At 39.8% G+C, this 15328-nt stretch overlaps 1 protein-coding gene across 6 annotated transcripts in view; it reads left to right on the top strand.

The window, feature by feature from the left end:
* nrxn2a (neurexin 2a) overlaps window positions 1-15328 on the top strand; it is a 462873-nt gene that overhangs the window by 409863 nt on the left and 37682 nt on the right. For all 6 annotated transcript variants that reach the window (XM_053688023.1, XM_053688021.1, XM_047161856.2 and 3 more), the window contains one exon: window positions 2771-2952. In XM_053688023.1, the coding sequence (XP_053543998.1) occupies window positions 2771-2952 (182 nt within the window). The remainder of the gene's footprint in view (window positions 1-2770; window positions 2953-15328) is intronic.

Below are 15328 nucleotides of genomic sequence, written 5' to 3'. Positions count from 1 at the left end.
GCTGTGTGATTGGCACAGAGCTGAGGGAATGCAGTAAGCCAGAAAAAGTAAACCTGTATACCTTATCTTACTCAAAGCTCAAGGCTTTTTACCTCACTCGCAACAAGCAAGTGAAGCAAGAAAATTGATTTTTTTTTGCATGAGAGGTCCCTTCCTTTCCAAATGGGTTTATGTGGACAGTGTTTATTATTTAATTAAATACAATTTACAAATCCTTAACCTGTCAGGAGTTTAAAGCCAAGGCCCCACTACCTGTACAATAGTCATGGGCTCATTCTATTCAACGAGTCTTCAGAATGAGGTTGCAAGCATGAACAAATCAGATTTTGTCAGTATGTCAGCATCAGGTCCTGGAGGGCTACAGACCTAAAGAGATTTGTGTGTTTCCTTCTTCACACCAAAATACAGTATATGACCGCTTCACTAATTAGCTGATGAGTTGAATAAGAGGCCAAACAGCCGTGTTTTTTTGGTTCTCCAGGGCTTGTGCCTGACAGCCCTGACTTAAATTGCCTCCTTTGTTTTTAATTATGTTGTATTTCTTGACTTGCCTTTCCTATAAAGACAGTGTGGTTCTACAGATGTATGCATAACTTAAGATAAAACATATTGAGGCATACTGTTATGTGAAAATAATCAGTGACAACGTTGTGTGATGTATACCAACATAAAGATAAATGTTAATTTTTCAATAACAGTATATCTTAAAGTGTTTCATTCATCTTATACCGCAGCAATTCCACAACAATTCCCTGTTAAAGAAAATGAATAAAGACCTTCTGATCAGTCAGAATCTAGAATTCAGCAGTGACTGTTGTAAAAGAGGAGTTTAGCTCTTATCTTACAAATGCAAATTCTTCCTTTCTATGAAGACTGTATACTTTATTGGGTCATCTCAGAAATCAGAGCTTACATAAGTTGCTTTAGTTTAGCAAAAATTTGAGACATCCAATATAATATTAAGTCTTAGAAACACTGCTCCATTCTTCTATCAGGGAACTTCTGTTACGATCATTGAATTGTCCTATTCTTTTCTTCCCAAAGAGGAAACTAAATGGGAACAATGTGCATTGTGTTTCTTTAACCTTGAAGATGATTCAATGTAAGCTTCAAGTTGGAAACGTCAGACTATAAAAGATCAAACAAGCCCTGAAAATAACAGCTGAGGAGGTGCAGGCTTTGAAACTAGATATAATAAGTTCATTTATCAACCTCAAGGGCAAATAATGTCTAAATAGATGCACTAAATGACTACATTGTCAGATGAGAATTGATGGAGTTATTGATTACTTTATAGCAGCCTTAATACCATATAAGATGAAGGCCAGCTCCTGACATTTACCAAATAAACAGGAAATCAATGCTTTTCCACCTGTGAAACAGTATAGGACAGGATTGCAGTGCTTAACTTTAGTCTGCAAAGTGCCATTTCAGGTTAAGTCCCACTGTTACAGGGCAGACTGTCCTTGTCTGTTTTCCACACTCTGCACTTCACCCCACCTGGCACTCTGTTATCTCTGAGATATTGTGGTCTCAGACCCATTGTACTCTCAGTGCCCACGTGTCACTAACAGGTGTCGGCTCCCTGGGCTCCGTTACATGCCTCAGTGCTAGCAACAAGTTAGCTGTAGATTTTAGGAGCAGGTGTGCAACACTGTCTCCCACAGCCAGTCTCACCAGATCAACTAATTACATTCCCCTCACCTATTCTGTTCGGCTCGTTTATACCACCACAGGCTCCAGAGAAGACAGGTGGTGTCGACATCCGGCTCTCAGGTTCGATTCGACAGTGCATGCGAGCTCACATGTTTAACAGAGCGTAAAGAGCGTTACAACAAATGTAAGGAAAATGGGCTATAGATAGAGTTAGAAAGGTAAAAGGGAGATGTACTATTTCACATGCCAACTGGCTTCAAAACAAAAGAGGTGTTAACCATATGAAATGAACACAATTGGGTTGAATCCAGACAACATGAAACTTGAAACACAGTGAAAAGATGTACACGACCATCCACAGGTGAATGACAGCAAAATGCAGAATTGTTCTTTTTTTTTAATGGTACTTCCCAGGCCTCTGTGGGATTTCATGCATTGTTCACTAAATGCTGCTATGTTATGCATGGAGGAGCTGAAAGTACTTGCGTAATTGTACTTATACTTAATTGTATTTCTACTTTACTGGAGTATGACTGAAATTAAATACTTGTATTCTTACTTTCCTACCTGCTGGAGCCTGGCACTAGTTCCTTGTCACATACATATGTGCCACCACACCACTGTATCTCAGCCACAGAGCCCAAACACTGTTCCATATTAGCGCTTGACTCCACAAGCAGTCCACCAAAAGGTCAGGAACTAAGATGAAGTTTGCTTAGAAAATGATCTCGGCTCTAATGAGCAACAAGGCTGTTAAGCTGCCAGTCAGCAGAGGATGCCATGCCCTCAATTGACAATGCTGGTGCTGATTTGTTTGCCACCAATGTAACATTTTGTGAATGAGCATCCAAATCAAGAATGAGCCTAACTTCACAGGGCCCGATGGAACAGATGGCAAGTCAAAGACTATTATTTTTATCTCATCCTCATTTAAATCCCTGCACAGAGTGAATGTGAAAAGAGGGAAGGAGCTATTTTGCACCACCTTATCACTCTATCATTCATCCTGACACCTCTTCTTTTTAAAGTTTGTTCTTTCGCACCACATCTTTGCTTAACCTTTCACCAAAAGCTTAATCTATCTCTTTCTTCTCTCTTTGTTTCTTTCTATCAGCTGGGACCACATATATATTTGGGAAAGGAGGAGCTCTGATCACATACACATGGGCACCAAATGAGCGACCAAGCACCAGGGCGGACCGGCTGGCTGTGGGCTTTAGCACTCAGTTGAAAGATGCCATCCTTGTGCAGGTGGAGAGCACACAGGGCCTGGGAGACTTCCTCCAGCTACACATAGTGAGTACCAAACTTTACCCCTGCTCAAAGAACCAACTCGGCTGTTATGTTGAAGGATTAATTCACCATAAAATGAAGGCATTTGATGATCAGTTACATGTAAACTGATCATTTTAGTTTATTATCACTGTCATTAGTATAAGCATAAAAAAATTTTCTGTACGTGATGATAAACTTTTTTCATTTGTGTTATCTGGGAGCTCTAGTCCAAGTAATTAAGATGACATGACATGAGCGCATCACTTCTTCAGATGCCATTTGTGGTTCAGGAACCCTTAGGACCTAAATAAAAATTCAATGCAAATGAAGTTGGATAAAATCTTAAGTCGAGTTATTCCTTTCAGGCACTATAAAATCACAAAGCTGCATTGAGGCCATATTCTGAGATCAAGCTGTGCAAATAAGCCTTGTCATTTGCCCCAGATAAGATGAAGCGATAAAACAGCTCATAGGAAAGATTAGAAGTGCCTGGTGAGAAGATTAATCTGCATGAACATGAAAACAGTTACAGTAAGTGTAGGACCTGATAATATTTTAGCCTATTAAAATCACATAGACCTGTTATGGTGTGACAGTATGGTGGTATATCTAATTGGAAAATGGCTCACTGACCCTTTGGATTTTTCTCACAATTATATTTCAAGTGAGGTTAAAAAAAAAAAATCAAATAAATAAGAAATTTGCCCTGAAACTTAGATTTCCACATTGGAAGCCTCCTTAGCAGTCCAGGAATAAACAGTCTGACAGCAGCTGCTTGGATATACACAGAGTGGTGTTTGTTTTCAGAGCCTCCCCCTCGCTTGTTCCAGTCTTTAAATTCAACAATGGTTTATTCTACCGCAGAAAGGGTGGGTTTGTGTGAGCTCTGTCAGATGGCTGTTTTGATGGCTCATCTGCAACATGTCTTTCTGTTAGATGCAGTTCTAGCCCCAGAGCTTATTCTCATTCTACACAAGGACATCGCTCAACATTGATTTTAACACCATCAAGCACCTGTGGTTTGGCGTGTATAATGTATGAGGTTCTGTTGTAAATAAAAGCAAGTCTGTAAAGTTTATGGTGAGCATAAAAAGAGGGTTACAATATGATTTGCCCCTGCTTTTATTGACAACATTGCTTTCACCTCAATACTTGTCCTTCATGCAGAAGTATTTGCTTTGCTTCCGAAATTAGAAGCAAGGACACATACTGTAATTCATTTGGACATAAGTACTGCATTGACATGGATTCAACAAGAGAAGACACACACCTCTGGGAAATAAAATCTTTACGGTGTTCTACTTCCCAAGCAGGACTTGCATTTGTCTATGTCCTGTCATAGTATACCCACAGTATCCTTTCCCTCTAGCTCTAACTGGTTCCAGGCTGATGATGCTTGGCACCACTTTGTCACCTACAGAGTCTGAGACCTGCAGGAAGACGTGGGCTGATGAATGAGGCGGTTCCATCAGCAGACCAGCTGCTCTCACTGCCAGTAATGAGAAGCAGAGTGGTTTGGTATTCCAGGGTGGCTGTGTATCGATCTTCACTGAGACTCTGGCCTCCATCATCTCATAGGCATTGTGGAATGAGGGTGCCATGGGGGTTCACCACCCCACTTGTCGGGGTGGGGGGAATGATGGATTAATGGAGCTCTCTGATATGTGTGGCTGAGTTTGGTCAGTATAAGCAAGTATTGGGAGAGAGGTAGGGTGTAGATCACAGATTCTCAACCCTAGTCCTGGAGTACGCCCTGTTCTGCACTGTTTAATGTTTCAGGAAGGGCTGTTAGTTAGCTGATTAGTTGAATCAGGTGTACTGGGTACAGGGAAAACCCTCAAATCTGCCGGACAGGGCTACAGGATCAGTATTGGGAATGGAGATGATGAATGGAATGAGATGAGGGTGTCTGGAACATTTTGATTCAAAGCTTAGCCCTTCTAAGGATCTGTAGAAGATGGCACTAGCCCAAAAAAGTATTTATGAATGTGAAACTTAGTAGGTGAAATAGCCTACCCAGTCTCAATTTCACCATGGGTTTGATTAATAAACCAATTGATCATTTGTGTCTTCACACCCATGCCCTGCTCTCAATACTGACAGAGGTTATTGCTCCAGACAACCATTTGTATTAGATCAATTCTTGGGCACCACTATTAGATTTGCCCATAGACTCCGGGACACTGTAAGATGTATCACCTTCGGACAAACTAAGAATAAATATCCTGTTGGTTTTACTAGATTGACGTGTTATCTTGGCTCTCAGACAAGTGTCAGTGATGATGAGTCAGATCTTCATATCATATACAGTAGCCTGCTTCCATACTTGCACAACTTGTACACTCCTAACCACAGAGCAGCTACAAAAGTTACCATTCGCCTTGAAATATTGCTGTGCTTGGAGGTTTTACAGTGCCGAACTCCCCCATTCTGCCTTAGGCTGAGGGCATCCATCTCACATTTGACTTATTGTGAAGTACTTTGGTCTGAGGAACAGATGCAAAGGGCGGGGGGCTCTCCTCAGGGGAAATCAGTCTTTTTAGCAGTGTGTATCCCCTGGACAGATGTGCCGTGATTAAAAACAGAGGGAAGATCTGTCAAATGGTGGTGCCTTGCCTCATAATTAAAGGAGCACCTGTTCCTGAAACAGTGGGCTCCAAAATTAAAGCAAAGTACATTGACTCAGCATTTTCTCTCCATCCTTTTAGTAATTACAGTCCACACACTATATATAATGGAAATGTGATGACTCCTCACAATGTCCCTAATAATATACTAAAGAGTTAAGAGTTTGAACTTCAAAATCCAAGCTGATTTACTGAAATAGACTACAGAGTTGTGTCTCTCAAATTAGCAAAATGAACATGTGTTCTCTCTCTCTCTCTATATATATCTCTTTCTCTCTCTTGCTCTCTTTTCTTTTTTTTTTACATGTTTTATATGAGCAAATTAACAGGACAGTGGGGCAGGTATTAAATTTGTGAACACCTGTTTTCTACCACTTGAAGACAAATTTCTACTGAAAACATTTTCTACTGACAAGGTACCAAAATGTTTATTATAATTATGTTTTAGTATTTAAAAATGATCATGGTTCTCAAAATGATGATTTTTATGCATTTAGCGGACAATTTTATCCAAAGCAACTTACAAATGAGGAAATACAAGCAAAGTGATATATCAAGCAGAGAACAATACAAGTAGTGCTAATCTTCGTGTTCTTCTGAATCATCTGAAGGGTTTTGATGGAGCTGGCTGGGAGACCCGAGAGTAGTGCATTGCAGTAGTCCAGTTTTGAGATAACAAGAGTATGGACTAGTAGCTGTTTAGCCTGTTCAGTGATATAGGGTCTGATTTTCTTGATGTTGTACAGAATGATCCTACAGGATCATGCAGTTGTTGAAATGTCATCTGTAAAGGTCAAGTTGTCATTGAAAGTTACCCCAAGGTTTCTGGCTGTCCTGGTTGGCTTGAGCGTGGTTGAGCCAAAATGTATGGTGAGGTTGTGGTTGATTGAGGGGCAGGCAGGGATGACAAGAATCTCAACTGAGCTTAAGGTGGTGTTCCCTCATCCAGTTTGAGATGTCAGACAGGCAGGAGGAGATGCATGCTGAGTGTCATCAGCATAACAGTGATATGAGAAGCCATGAGACTCAATCACAGGCCCCAGAGATGTAGTATGAATAGAAAAGAGCAGTGGACCCAGAACTGACGCATGGTGAACCGCAGTTGTGAGTTGCTGAGTTTCAGAAATTTCTCCCCTCCCCATTACCTTGAAGGATCTGTCTGAGAGATAGTATTCCACACAGTGCAGAGCCTTTCTGGTGATACCAGGGCTGGAGAGAATTGACAGGAGGATCTGATGATTCACACTGTCAAGGCAGCAGAGAGGTCGAGCAGGATAAGGACAGATGATTTTGAAGTTAATCTTACTAATCCAGGAGGTTGTTCTATATAAGAAAAGTAGATATTTGTCATTAGCATGATAACACTGGTTTATATTTGAGAATTGCAGAGCATTCACAGCTCAGATGCCAACACCAGTACCCACTCTAATGTCCATGCTCTTGTTTTATCTTATTTTGTTTTATTTTGAACCGTTTTCCAATATTGATCATTGCTTTTATTTGACAACATATAGTTGATGTGTGTTTATGCATATTTGAGATTTTAATCAATCGGGGTAGTGTGTACTTAGCTAGCAAGTGGAAGGTGACCAGGTTCAATAATATTCTAGTTATAGATTACCAAAGCAGTCTTGCAAGATGGTGACTTCGAAATTGTTTAGAAAACACATGAAATCTCTTTGGAGCATGGTAAAATGTTACACTTGTGAGCTTTTATGCAAAATGGTTTAATTAATGAAGCTATATTAATGATGTGTCATATAATTGGTAATTGAATTTTATTGCACAGTTTCAATTTATAAATATATTGCTGAGGCAAATTAACTCAATCATAGATTAGTTATGATTTGTGGGTTTACTGAACCATCACATTTGGATTTTGAGTTCAACAGTTCCCCAAGTTGAAATTAATATTCTCCAAATATAAATATATTTGCATTCCAGTGGAACTGCTGAACTCAAAATATGTCCTTGAGCTTAGATATGTCCCTTACAGCGGTGACTTGTGACCTTAGATTTTGGTGATGTAAGATGTCAATAATAATGACCTAGCCTTAAACATCTATTAAATTAATAGCTTAAAATATTAATCTACATAGGCTAAAATCTGTTAGATTTAATTTAGATTATTTGCCATAAACCAAGATCTTGGTGGTAATGGAGTATTTTTAAAGTAGTCCAATTTTGCATAAAACCATAACAAACTGTGCTGTCCATTGAAAATGTTCTATGGAGAATATGGTTCCCTGTGATTCCTGCCCCTATGGATGTCCATTAGCGCTTCTTGTAGTTCCCATTTTCGACCACTAGGTGCATTAATAACCCTATGTCAGGGGTTCCCAAACTTTTCCAGGGTAAGGCCCCCCAAATGGCATTAACATTTGACTGAAGCCCCCCTTTTGCAAGATGTATTTAAAACACATTAAAAATACAGACTTCTGAATATATCCCCCCTTTTTTTTTTTATTAATAATTACATTTTACATCTTTACATTACATTAGGAATTGATTGTGTGTGTGTGTGTGTGTGTGTGTGTGTGTGTGTGTGTGTGTGTGTGTGTGTGTGGTTGTCTGAGAGTGAGAATTTTTTTTCACACCAAATTGTTGAGGCCCCCGGCTGCCCACTGGCGGCCCCCACTTTGAAAACCACTGTCCTATGTCACTGAACGGAGCAGTAAGCATGCTGCCCATGACTGTGCAACATCTAGAAAGGTGCGCAATTCAATGAAATCTTTTTTTTATTTTTAACTGTTGGTCATGGGTAATAAGTATTTCAATGGAATTCAAAATGTATGGAGCTGTGAATAAGGACTTTATGAAGATTAACATTTGTTGAGTGGCTGACATATATGGTGGGGCTCTGCTCCACCTGCCCCTATGGACAAGCTGCCACTGGTCCCTAAGATATCATGGAAATTATGCCTCTTAAATTTGTGGAAGGATTTTAAAGAGTTTCAGTCATGATGAGATGCTAAGATGGTCTCTTTTGTGAAGCACTTTAATGCCAAAACTTCTTCCCTTATAATAGGAAGGGATAACAACTTATTCATAAATTTGCTTTGATAAAATGTGCAGCTTCTAATGGTGAATCCAAAAGGAGGATTAGAGCCTCGGAATGGTCTTCTTTTTTATTAGCATGTTCCTAAAAGGATGTTGATTTTTTAGTAAGTAGAGAGATACTTATCAGGCATTGTCTTTTTGTGCCTTGAATATGGTTCAGGCTAATACACTGGTAGAATCCATTTGCACATGCCTGAATGGTTTGTGTTGCCACTGAAATAGCCATTCTAACATTCCTATGATATGTTTTAAGCTGCTCTCATAAAGCCTCTGCATTTGTTGGGTGATTTTTTAAAAATGTGTGCCATGTTTCCATCTGGCATGTATTTGTTTGTTTGTTGGTGCTGTGGGCCACATAATATTTGTGAGCAATTCACAATTTACTTCAGAATGTAAACAAATCAAGTGTGTTTCATTTTTATTACAGGAAGCAACATACACTAGTTAGACATTGATCTTTCCTTGAGATATGACTTCTCAGCTCTTAATGAGCAAAAATGCATGTTTGTTTACTGAAAGTCATCAGACCTGCTGTCTAGTTCTCTGTTATGAAAATACAGGCAACTGGTACATTTTATATTTTACATTTAAATGTCATCACATGCCAAATGCCATAAATGTAAATGTAAACATTTTATATATGTTCAATTACACAATTCCTTTTGCACATATATTCTCATTCCTGCACTTATCTAATCAGCTAATCGTGTGACAGCAGTGCAGTGCATAAAATCATGCAGATATGGGCCAGCAGCTTCGGGTAATGTTAATATCATCCATCAGAATGGGGGAAAAAATGTGATCTTAGTGATTTTAACCATTGGTGCCAGATGGGCCAGTTTGAATATTTCAATAACTGGTGATCTCCTGGGATTTTCACACACAACAGTCTCTAGAGTATGATTGAGTATGCACTCAGAATGGTGCAATAAAGAAAAAACATACAGCGAGCCTCAGTTCCGCGGATGGACACACCTTGTTGATGAGAGAGGTCAACAGAGAATGGTCAGACTGGTTTGAGTCGACAGAAAGGCTACAGTAACTCAGATAATCACTCTGTACAATTATGTTGAACAGAAAAGCATCTCAGAATGCACAACATGTGGAACCTTGAGGCAGATAGGCTACAACAACAGAAGATCCATTGAAGTGGAAGTTAGCATACAAAAGACATAGTGCAGCTACATTAATGCTAAAGACAAAAGTGGCAAGATACCAGCTGTCCTCCAGGTTTATAAAAGTCATAGATAAGACTTTGGCATCTCTTTACTATCTCTGATAAAGATCCAGCTGACTTAACATGTCTTCAGCTGGATTGGCAATGGCACTATGACAATCAAAATACTAATGGCCTGTCCAGGTTTTCTTTTTTTCAGGTCCGTGAGAAAGATTGTGAACTATAGCAACAACCCAATAACCTTGAGTCAGTTGTGCTTCCAACCAGACAGCTGGGAAAAGACAACGCATCATATTTCCAAACTTCAACTGTCTAGTTTGGGTCAGCCTGTCCCCACTGTGTTCCAGTTCATGGCTGACAGGAGTGGAACCTAATTTGATTTTCTGCTGTTGTAGCGCATCCGCCTCAAAGTTTGACATGTTGTATGTTCTGAGATGCTTTTCTGCTCACATTTGTAAAGAGTAATTATCTGAGTTACCATCACTTTCCTATCAGTTCGAGACAGTCTGCAAATTCTCCTCTGACCTCTATGATCAACAAGGCATTTCTGCCCACTCGTTAGATTTTTTTCTTTTTCGCACTAGTCTGTGTAAAGTCTAAACTCTAGAGACTGTTGTGTGAAAATCCCAGGGGATCAGCAGTTTCTGAAATGATCAAACCAGCCTTGTCTGGCACTAACAACTATACCACAGTCAAAGTCAGTGAGATAAAAAATTTTAACAATTCTGTTGATGTGAACAATAACTGAAGCTCTGGACCTGCATGATTGCAGGTATTGCGCTGCTACCGCATGATTGTTGATTGGATCATTGCATGAATGAGGAGGTGTACATGTGTTGGTTAAAGTGGTTGGTGAACTTCTGCATTAAGTTTTATTGTGGAACTTGAAAAGTGGAGTTATTTCTGACAACTTGGGCTGGAGTACTGGGCGTCTTCTGCTTTGTAGAATAGAGAGAGAGAAGAGAGAAGACAGGATGGTGTTAGGTGCAGAAACTTCATGAAGCTTGGTGGAGCTTTATATGTGGTCTTTCTCTCAATCATCAGTTATTTCCTAACCCCATTAATTTAATAGCTTTTATTTTGTCAAGACATTAATGATCAATGTCGCATTAGAAATTTAGAAAACTGTAGCAAATCTCACCACTACTGAAGCCACATGTAAGATCTCCATCAAAAATTAATTGTGCAGCCTTACATTAATGTTATGCAGTGAATATCCCTTCCTAAATATAACTTGTAAGTGTGAGCCAGTGATTCAGTGAAATATCTGATTCTTTGTCACATCTAAAAGCTATATTTGTAGCAATGCTTCTGTTGTGGAATAGCTATGACTGTTAAGTTTGTTCTAATAATCACATCTGTGCAAGACTACATGTCTCTGTATGTGTTGATACAGGCATTTTTGTATGACACTTCTGTGCACAAATCCATAGAAATAGATGACATTCCTGACATTCTTTTTTGAAAACTGCAACTGTGCTGAAAAGCCCTATTCTAAATTTATATTCCACAGTGCTAATGCAAACTACTTCTCTCCCATGCAATATTCCTCCAAACTGTGTTTGAGGCCAGAATGTTTCTACCGTCCTTGCTCAAAATCAGCAGAAACATCCAGAACAAAAATAAGTTGTATGTGCGCGTTGGGTACTCAGTCCACTGAGCTGCAGCCGTAGATGATTTATAGTCGTCCGATATGCAGGGCCTACTGTCAGGTGCTAACCCGGTGTCGCCACTCTCTGTGCTCTGAATATGAGATGAAGTGCCTTTGGGGAAGGAGTGTTTCGCCTGTGGCATGACTGCAGAGCTACACTGGTATGCGTTAAGGAAAATGGGAGGGCAAACTACAAGGTGACTTGCCACTAACTTCTTGAAACTGAAAAAAAGTTGTACCAGAGTCAGTGTAGGAGCTCATACACAATTCAATAAAAAGACATCTTGTTATGGGAGAGTGTATTACAGTACTTAGAATCAAAGTCATTCATATACTGAAGCAGTTCATATACACTATAACCATTTATTTCCTCCTAAACTTTTTTAATTGAAAAATGTATGTCATTCACAGCATACATAGACCCTTACCATTTTCCCATTGGAATGTGTAGAATGTGTTTTTAGCAGCTAGGTCAATAGCGTGTGTGTGTGTGTGTGTGTGTGTGAGAGAGAGAGAGAGAGAGAGAGATGTATTTTATAGGGTACACATACATATTGTAGCGACCCTAACTGCCCCAGAACCTATCCCCAGCCACTCTTATGACTTTGCTCTGTCAATGGCAGCAGTTTTAATGATGGCTGTGTTGTAACTTGACCGTGAGGCTGACTACTTTTGGTTTTCCCCTAAAAACTGCATGTGCATTTACAGAACTCCTGCTATCACCTTCAGGCTAGACTCTTCCCAGGCTGTTTTTTCAGGCTCGGCTCAGATTCTAATACAAGACACACTTTCTCCCATAAATTCCAACATTTGTGCCACATTGATTTGCATTAGTTATGTTAAGTGAGACCCTAAATTTGCTATAAAAGAGTCAGAGGAGCATGATCATGCACTGGAATGTCTAGACAGTCATTTAAATCAAGGCAATTATTGCTCCACATCCAGCTCTTAGATTCTATGGCCTGACTGTCCATCCATATGACCACCACCAAAGATCAAGCTAAAGAAATATATCATGAGCAATAAAAAAGATCTCAAAGAAGAAATCTGCGAGGAGACTGGGGCAGCAATCCGGTGGTAGAGCGAGTTGTCCACTAATCGCAGCATTGGTGGTTCGATTCCCTGCCCACATGCCGAATCCTTGGGCAAGTCAGTGAACCCCAAGTTGCTCCCATCTTGCATGGCAGCTCTGCTACCATTGGTGTGTAAGTCTGTGTTAATGGGTGAATGAGATTTAAAAAAAATTTTTTTTAAAACGTGCTATATAACTGCAGACCATTTACCATTTACCAAGATCATTTCTGCCAATCTTGCAGCTTAGAACAAATCAAATGAGAATGCAGTCAATTATCTTTAGGCTAGCCCACTTGAGCACAGCACAGTCCATTGGTATGCGTGATTCAGATTTATGTGAAACGTGAGAGTATAACGTGGCAGACAGCTTAACCACAAGAAGAAAATGAAGAAGGAAATCAACCGGGAACACACCAAGAATACAAATCCGAGTTTCGTCTCACTATTGCTATATTCAGCTGCCTGCGATGTAAAGGGAAGTGTTTCATTACAAGCCCACATCAGCCACCTGAGTCCTGCTCAATGCTCTCCAGCTCCAGCGCTCCACCTTCAGGAAGCCCTGAGTGCTCATCATCAGAGGACTTCATGGTGTAGGTGCAGCACAGGACCGCCCTCAATGTAAATAAATAAATAAATTGAACTGGAAAAAACATCAGATACCTACTGGCTTTATCACCATTTTAGGCATTTTGGGAGTCTTGAGAATCAGTTGAATGTTGTGGCATGTAATCAGTTTAATTCTAGCTATTTTAAGCCCATCGCAAATTAGCTTGAGAGGGGGTGGGGGTGCTGAGGACCTAATGAGAGAGCCTTGGCTGTCCAGGATAATCTTTGGGCTCTGATTAAGTGTGAAGGTCATGTGCTGTGACACCTATTAAAATGCAGTGTTTGTGAGCAAACAGGAAGGTGAGCTTGGTGGGTGCTCATGACGAACTGCCCGGCTAAATGTCAGCCTCCCTGGGCAACCCTCGCCAATGAACTAGAAAGATATATTTGTCTTTAATCAGTGCTATCTCCATGGTCCACACCAGAGAGCCGTCTCTTATCAGAAAAGTCCCATTATTAAAATCAGCATCTTTCATCATTATAATCTTACCTCTTGGCTTTGACACAAAAAAGTAGGACAGCCTTTTTTGAAGAATGGGAGGCTTCTTCCTGAGGAGAGCACACAACATGAATGCTTGTCAGACTTTTAAATGCAGACCCTATGTTGCAATGCATAATACGTCCCTATAATAAAAACTTCATGACAATTGAAATGTCAATTTTTCTCTTTTCCCCATCGGTATCTTTTTCTTGTGTGTATTGAAAAGAATGTCACCCTCCCATCTTGCACCAGCTACATTCTCTCACATCTTTTATATATTTAAGAAGTGTTACAATGGAGACATTTCGAACATTTTCACCCATATCAGCCACACAAAAGGAATTCCTTAAATGAAAATCGTCCCAAAAATAATGGCAAGCAGCTAAATTGAAAGGCAGCTGAGGCAAATGGCTTAATGTGAGTGTAGCAAAGACTGTCGCATTGTGTTCACTGTTTCCTATATTCATTGTGATTATTTCAGTCAGATAAGGTGCTAGAAGCCTGAGTGTTATTGTCCTTCCAGAAATCTGCAATCTATTTTCTGCCAAACAGCATCAACTTTACAGTTCAAATCAGAAACCCGGGTGTGCTAGATTATTAAATAAGAGCTGTGCTGCCATTAAGCATGAGCTCAGTTTACAGATACAAGTGTAAAGATAAGGGCAGATACAGCATTTGTGCCTGAAATATGCCCATTCAGATGTTATAATTCATTCTCTATAGGGCATTAATGGTGCTTCAAAGCAATTTTGCATCCACTTGTAACATTAATAGGAAATTCAAGGGCATGTTAAGTATCCCTAGAGATACTCTGAGAGCAATAAACATAGAATGCATGTGAAAGTCCACCCAAATGCATCTGATCTTGAAATGAGATGAGTAATATTAATATTAGTATTTAGAAATCTCGGAAATCTCTTGCAGCCACAGTTTAAACTCACAGAGAAAAGGGACTGTGTACTTTTTAGTCATTCAATTTATTAAGAATGGTTATTTGATTATTGTTTTGGGGGTATGTCTCGTTCCTTCTCCAAAAGAGCTAAATATATATTTTACATTAATACATTCATCAAAGTTCAGGTGCACTTTATGGCCAAATGTATGTGGACACCTGATTATTGGACATCCCATTCCAAAACCATGGGCATTAATATTGGTTTGTTCCCCCTTTTCTGCCATAACAGACTCCACACTTCTGGGAAGGCTCACTAGATTTTGGGAATTGGCTCTGGGAGTTTGTGTCCATTCAGCCACATGAACACACAAGGTTAGGCACTGATGTCGGGCATAAAGGCCTGGCTCGAATTTCAGTTCTTCCCAAAGGTGTTCACTCGAGTTTATCCTCTCAAACCTCAACAATCATTTCTTCATGATGTTCACTTTGTGCACAAGGGCATTATGCTGGAACAGGTTTGGGGCCTTTAGTTCCGGTGAAAGGAAATCTTAATTCTCTGGCATATGAAGACATTGTAGACAATTGTGTGCCCCCAAATTTGTGGCAACATTTTGGTGAAGAACCACATATGGGTTTATGGACATGTGCCCACATACTTTTGGGTAGATACTGTATAGTGTATCCAGGTCTGCCAAGTCCAGGTGCTTACTTTATAGTTTTATACTTTATTTATAGCTTTAGCCACCTCTAATTCCAAATGTGCATTGGAGAGTTGATTTTAAATCATGTTCAGTGCAAATTTTATTAACTGTCCTTGAAGAAAAGC

The sequence above is a fragment of the Ictalurus punctatus genome, chromosome 18 (assembly GCF_001660625.3).
Source record: "Ictalurus punctatus breed USDA103 chromosome 18, Coco_2.0, whole genome shotgun sequence".
In the NCBI taxonomy this organism is placed as follows: domain Eukaryota; kingdom Metazoa; phylum Chordata; class Actinopteri; order Siluriformes; family Ictaluridae; genus Ictalurus; species Ictalurus punctatus.
The sequence above is the reverse complement of the archived record's forward strand: the minus strand, read 5'-3'. Positions and strand labels throughout refer to the sequence as shown.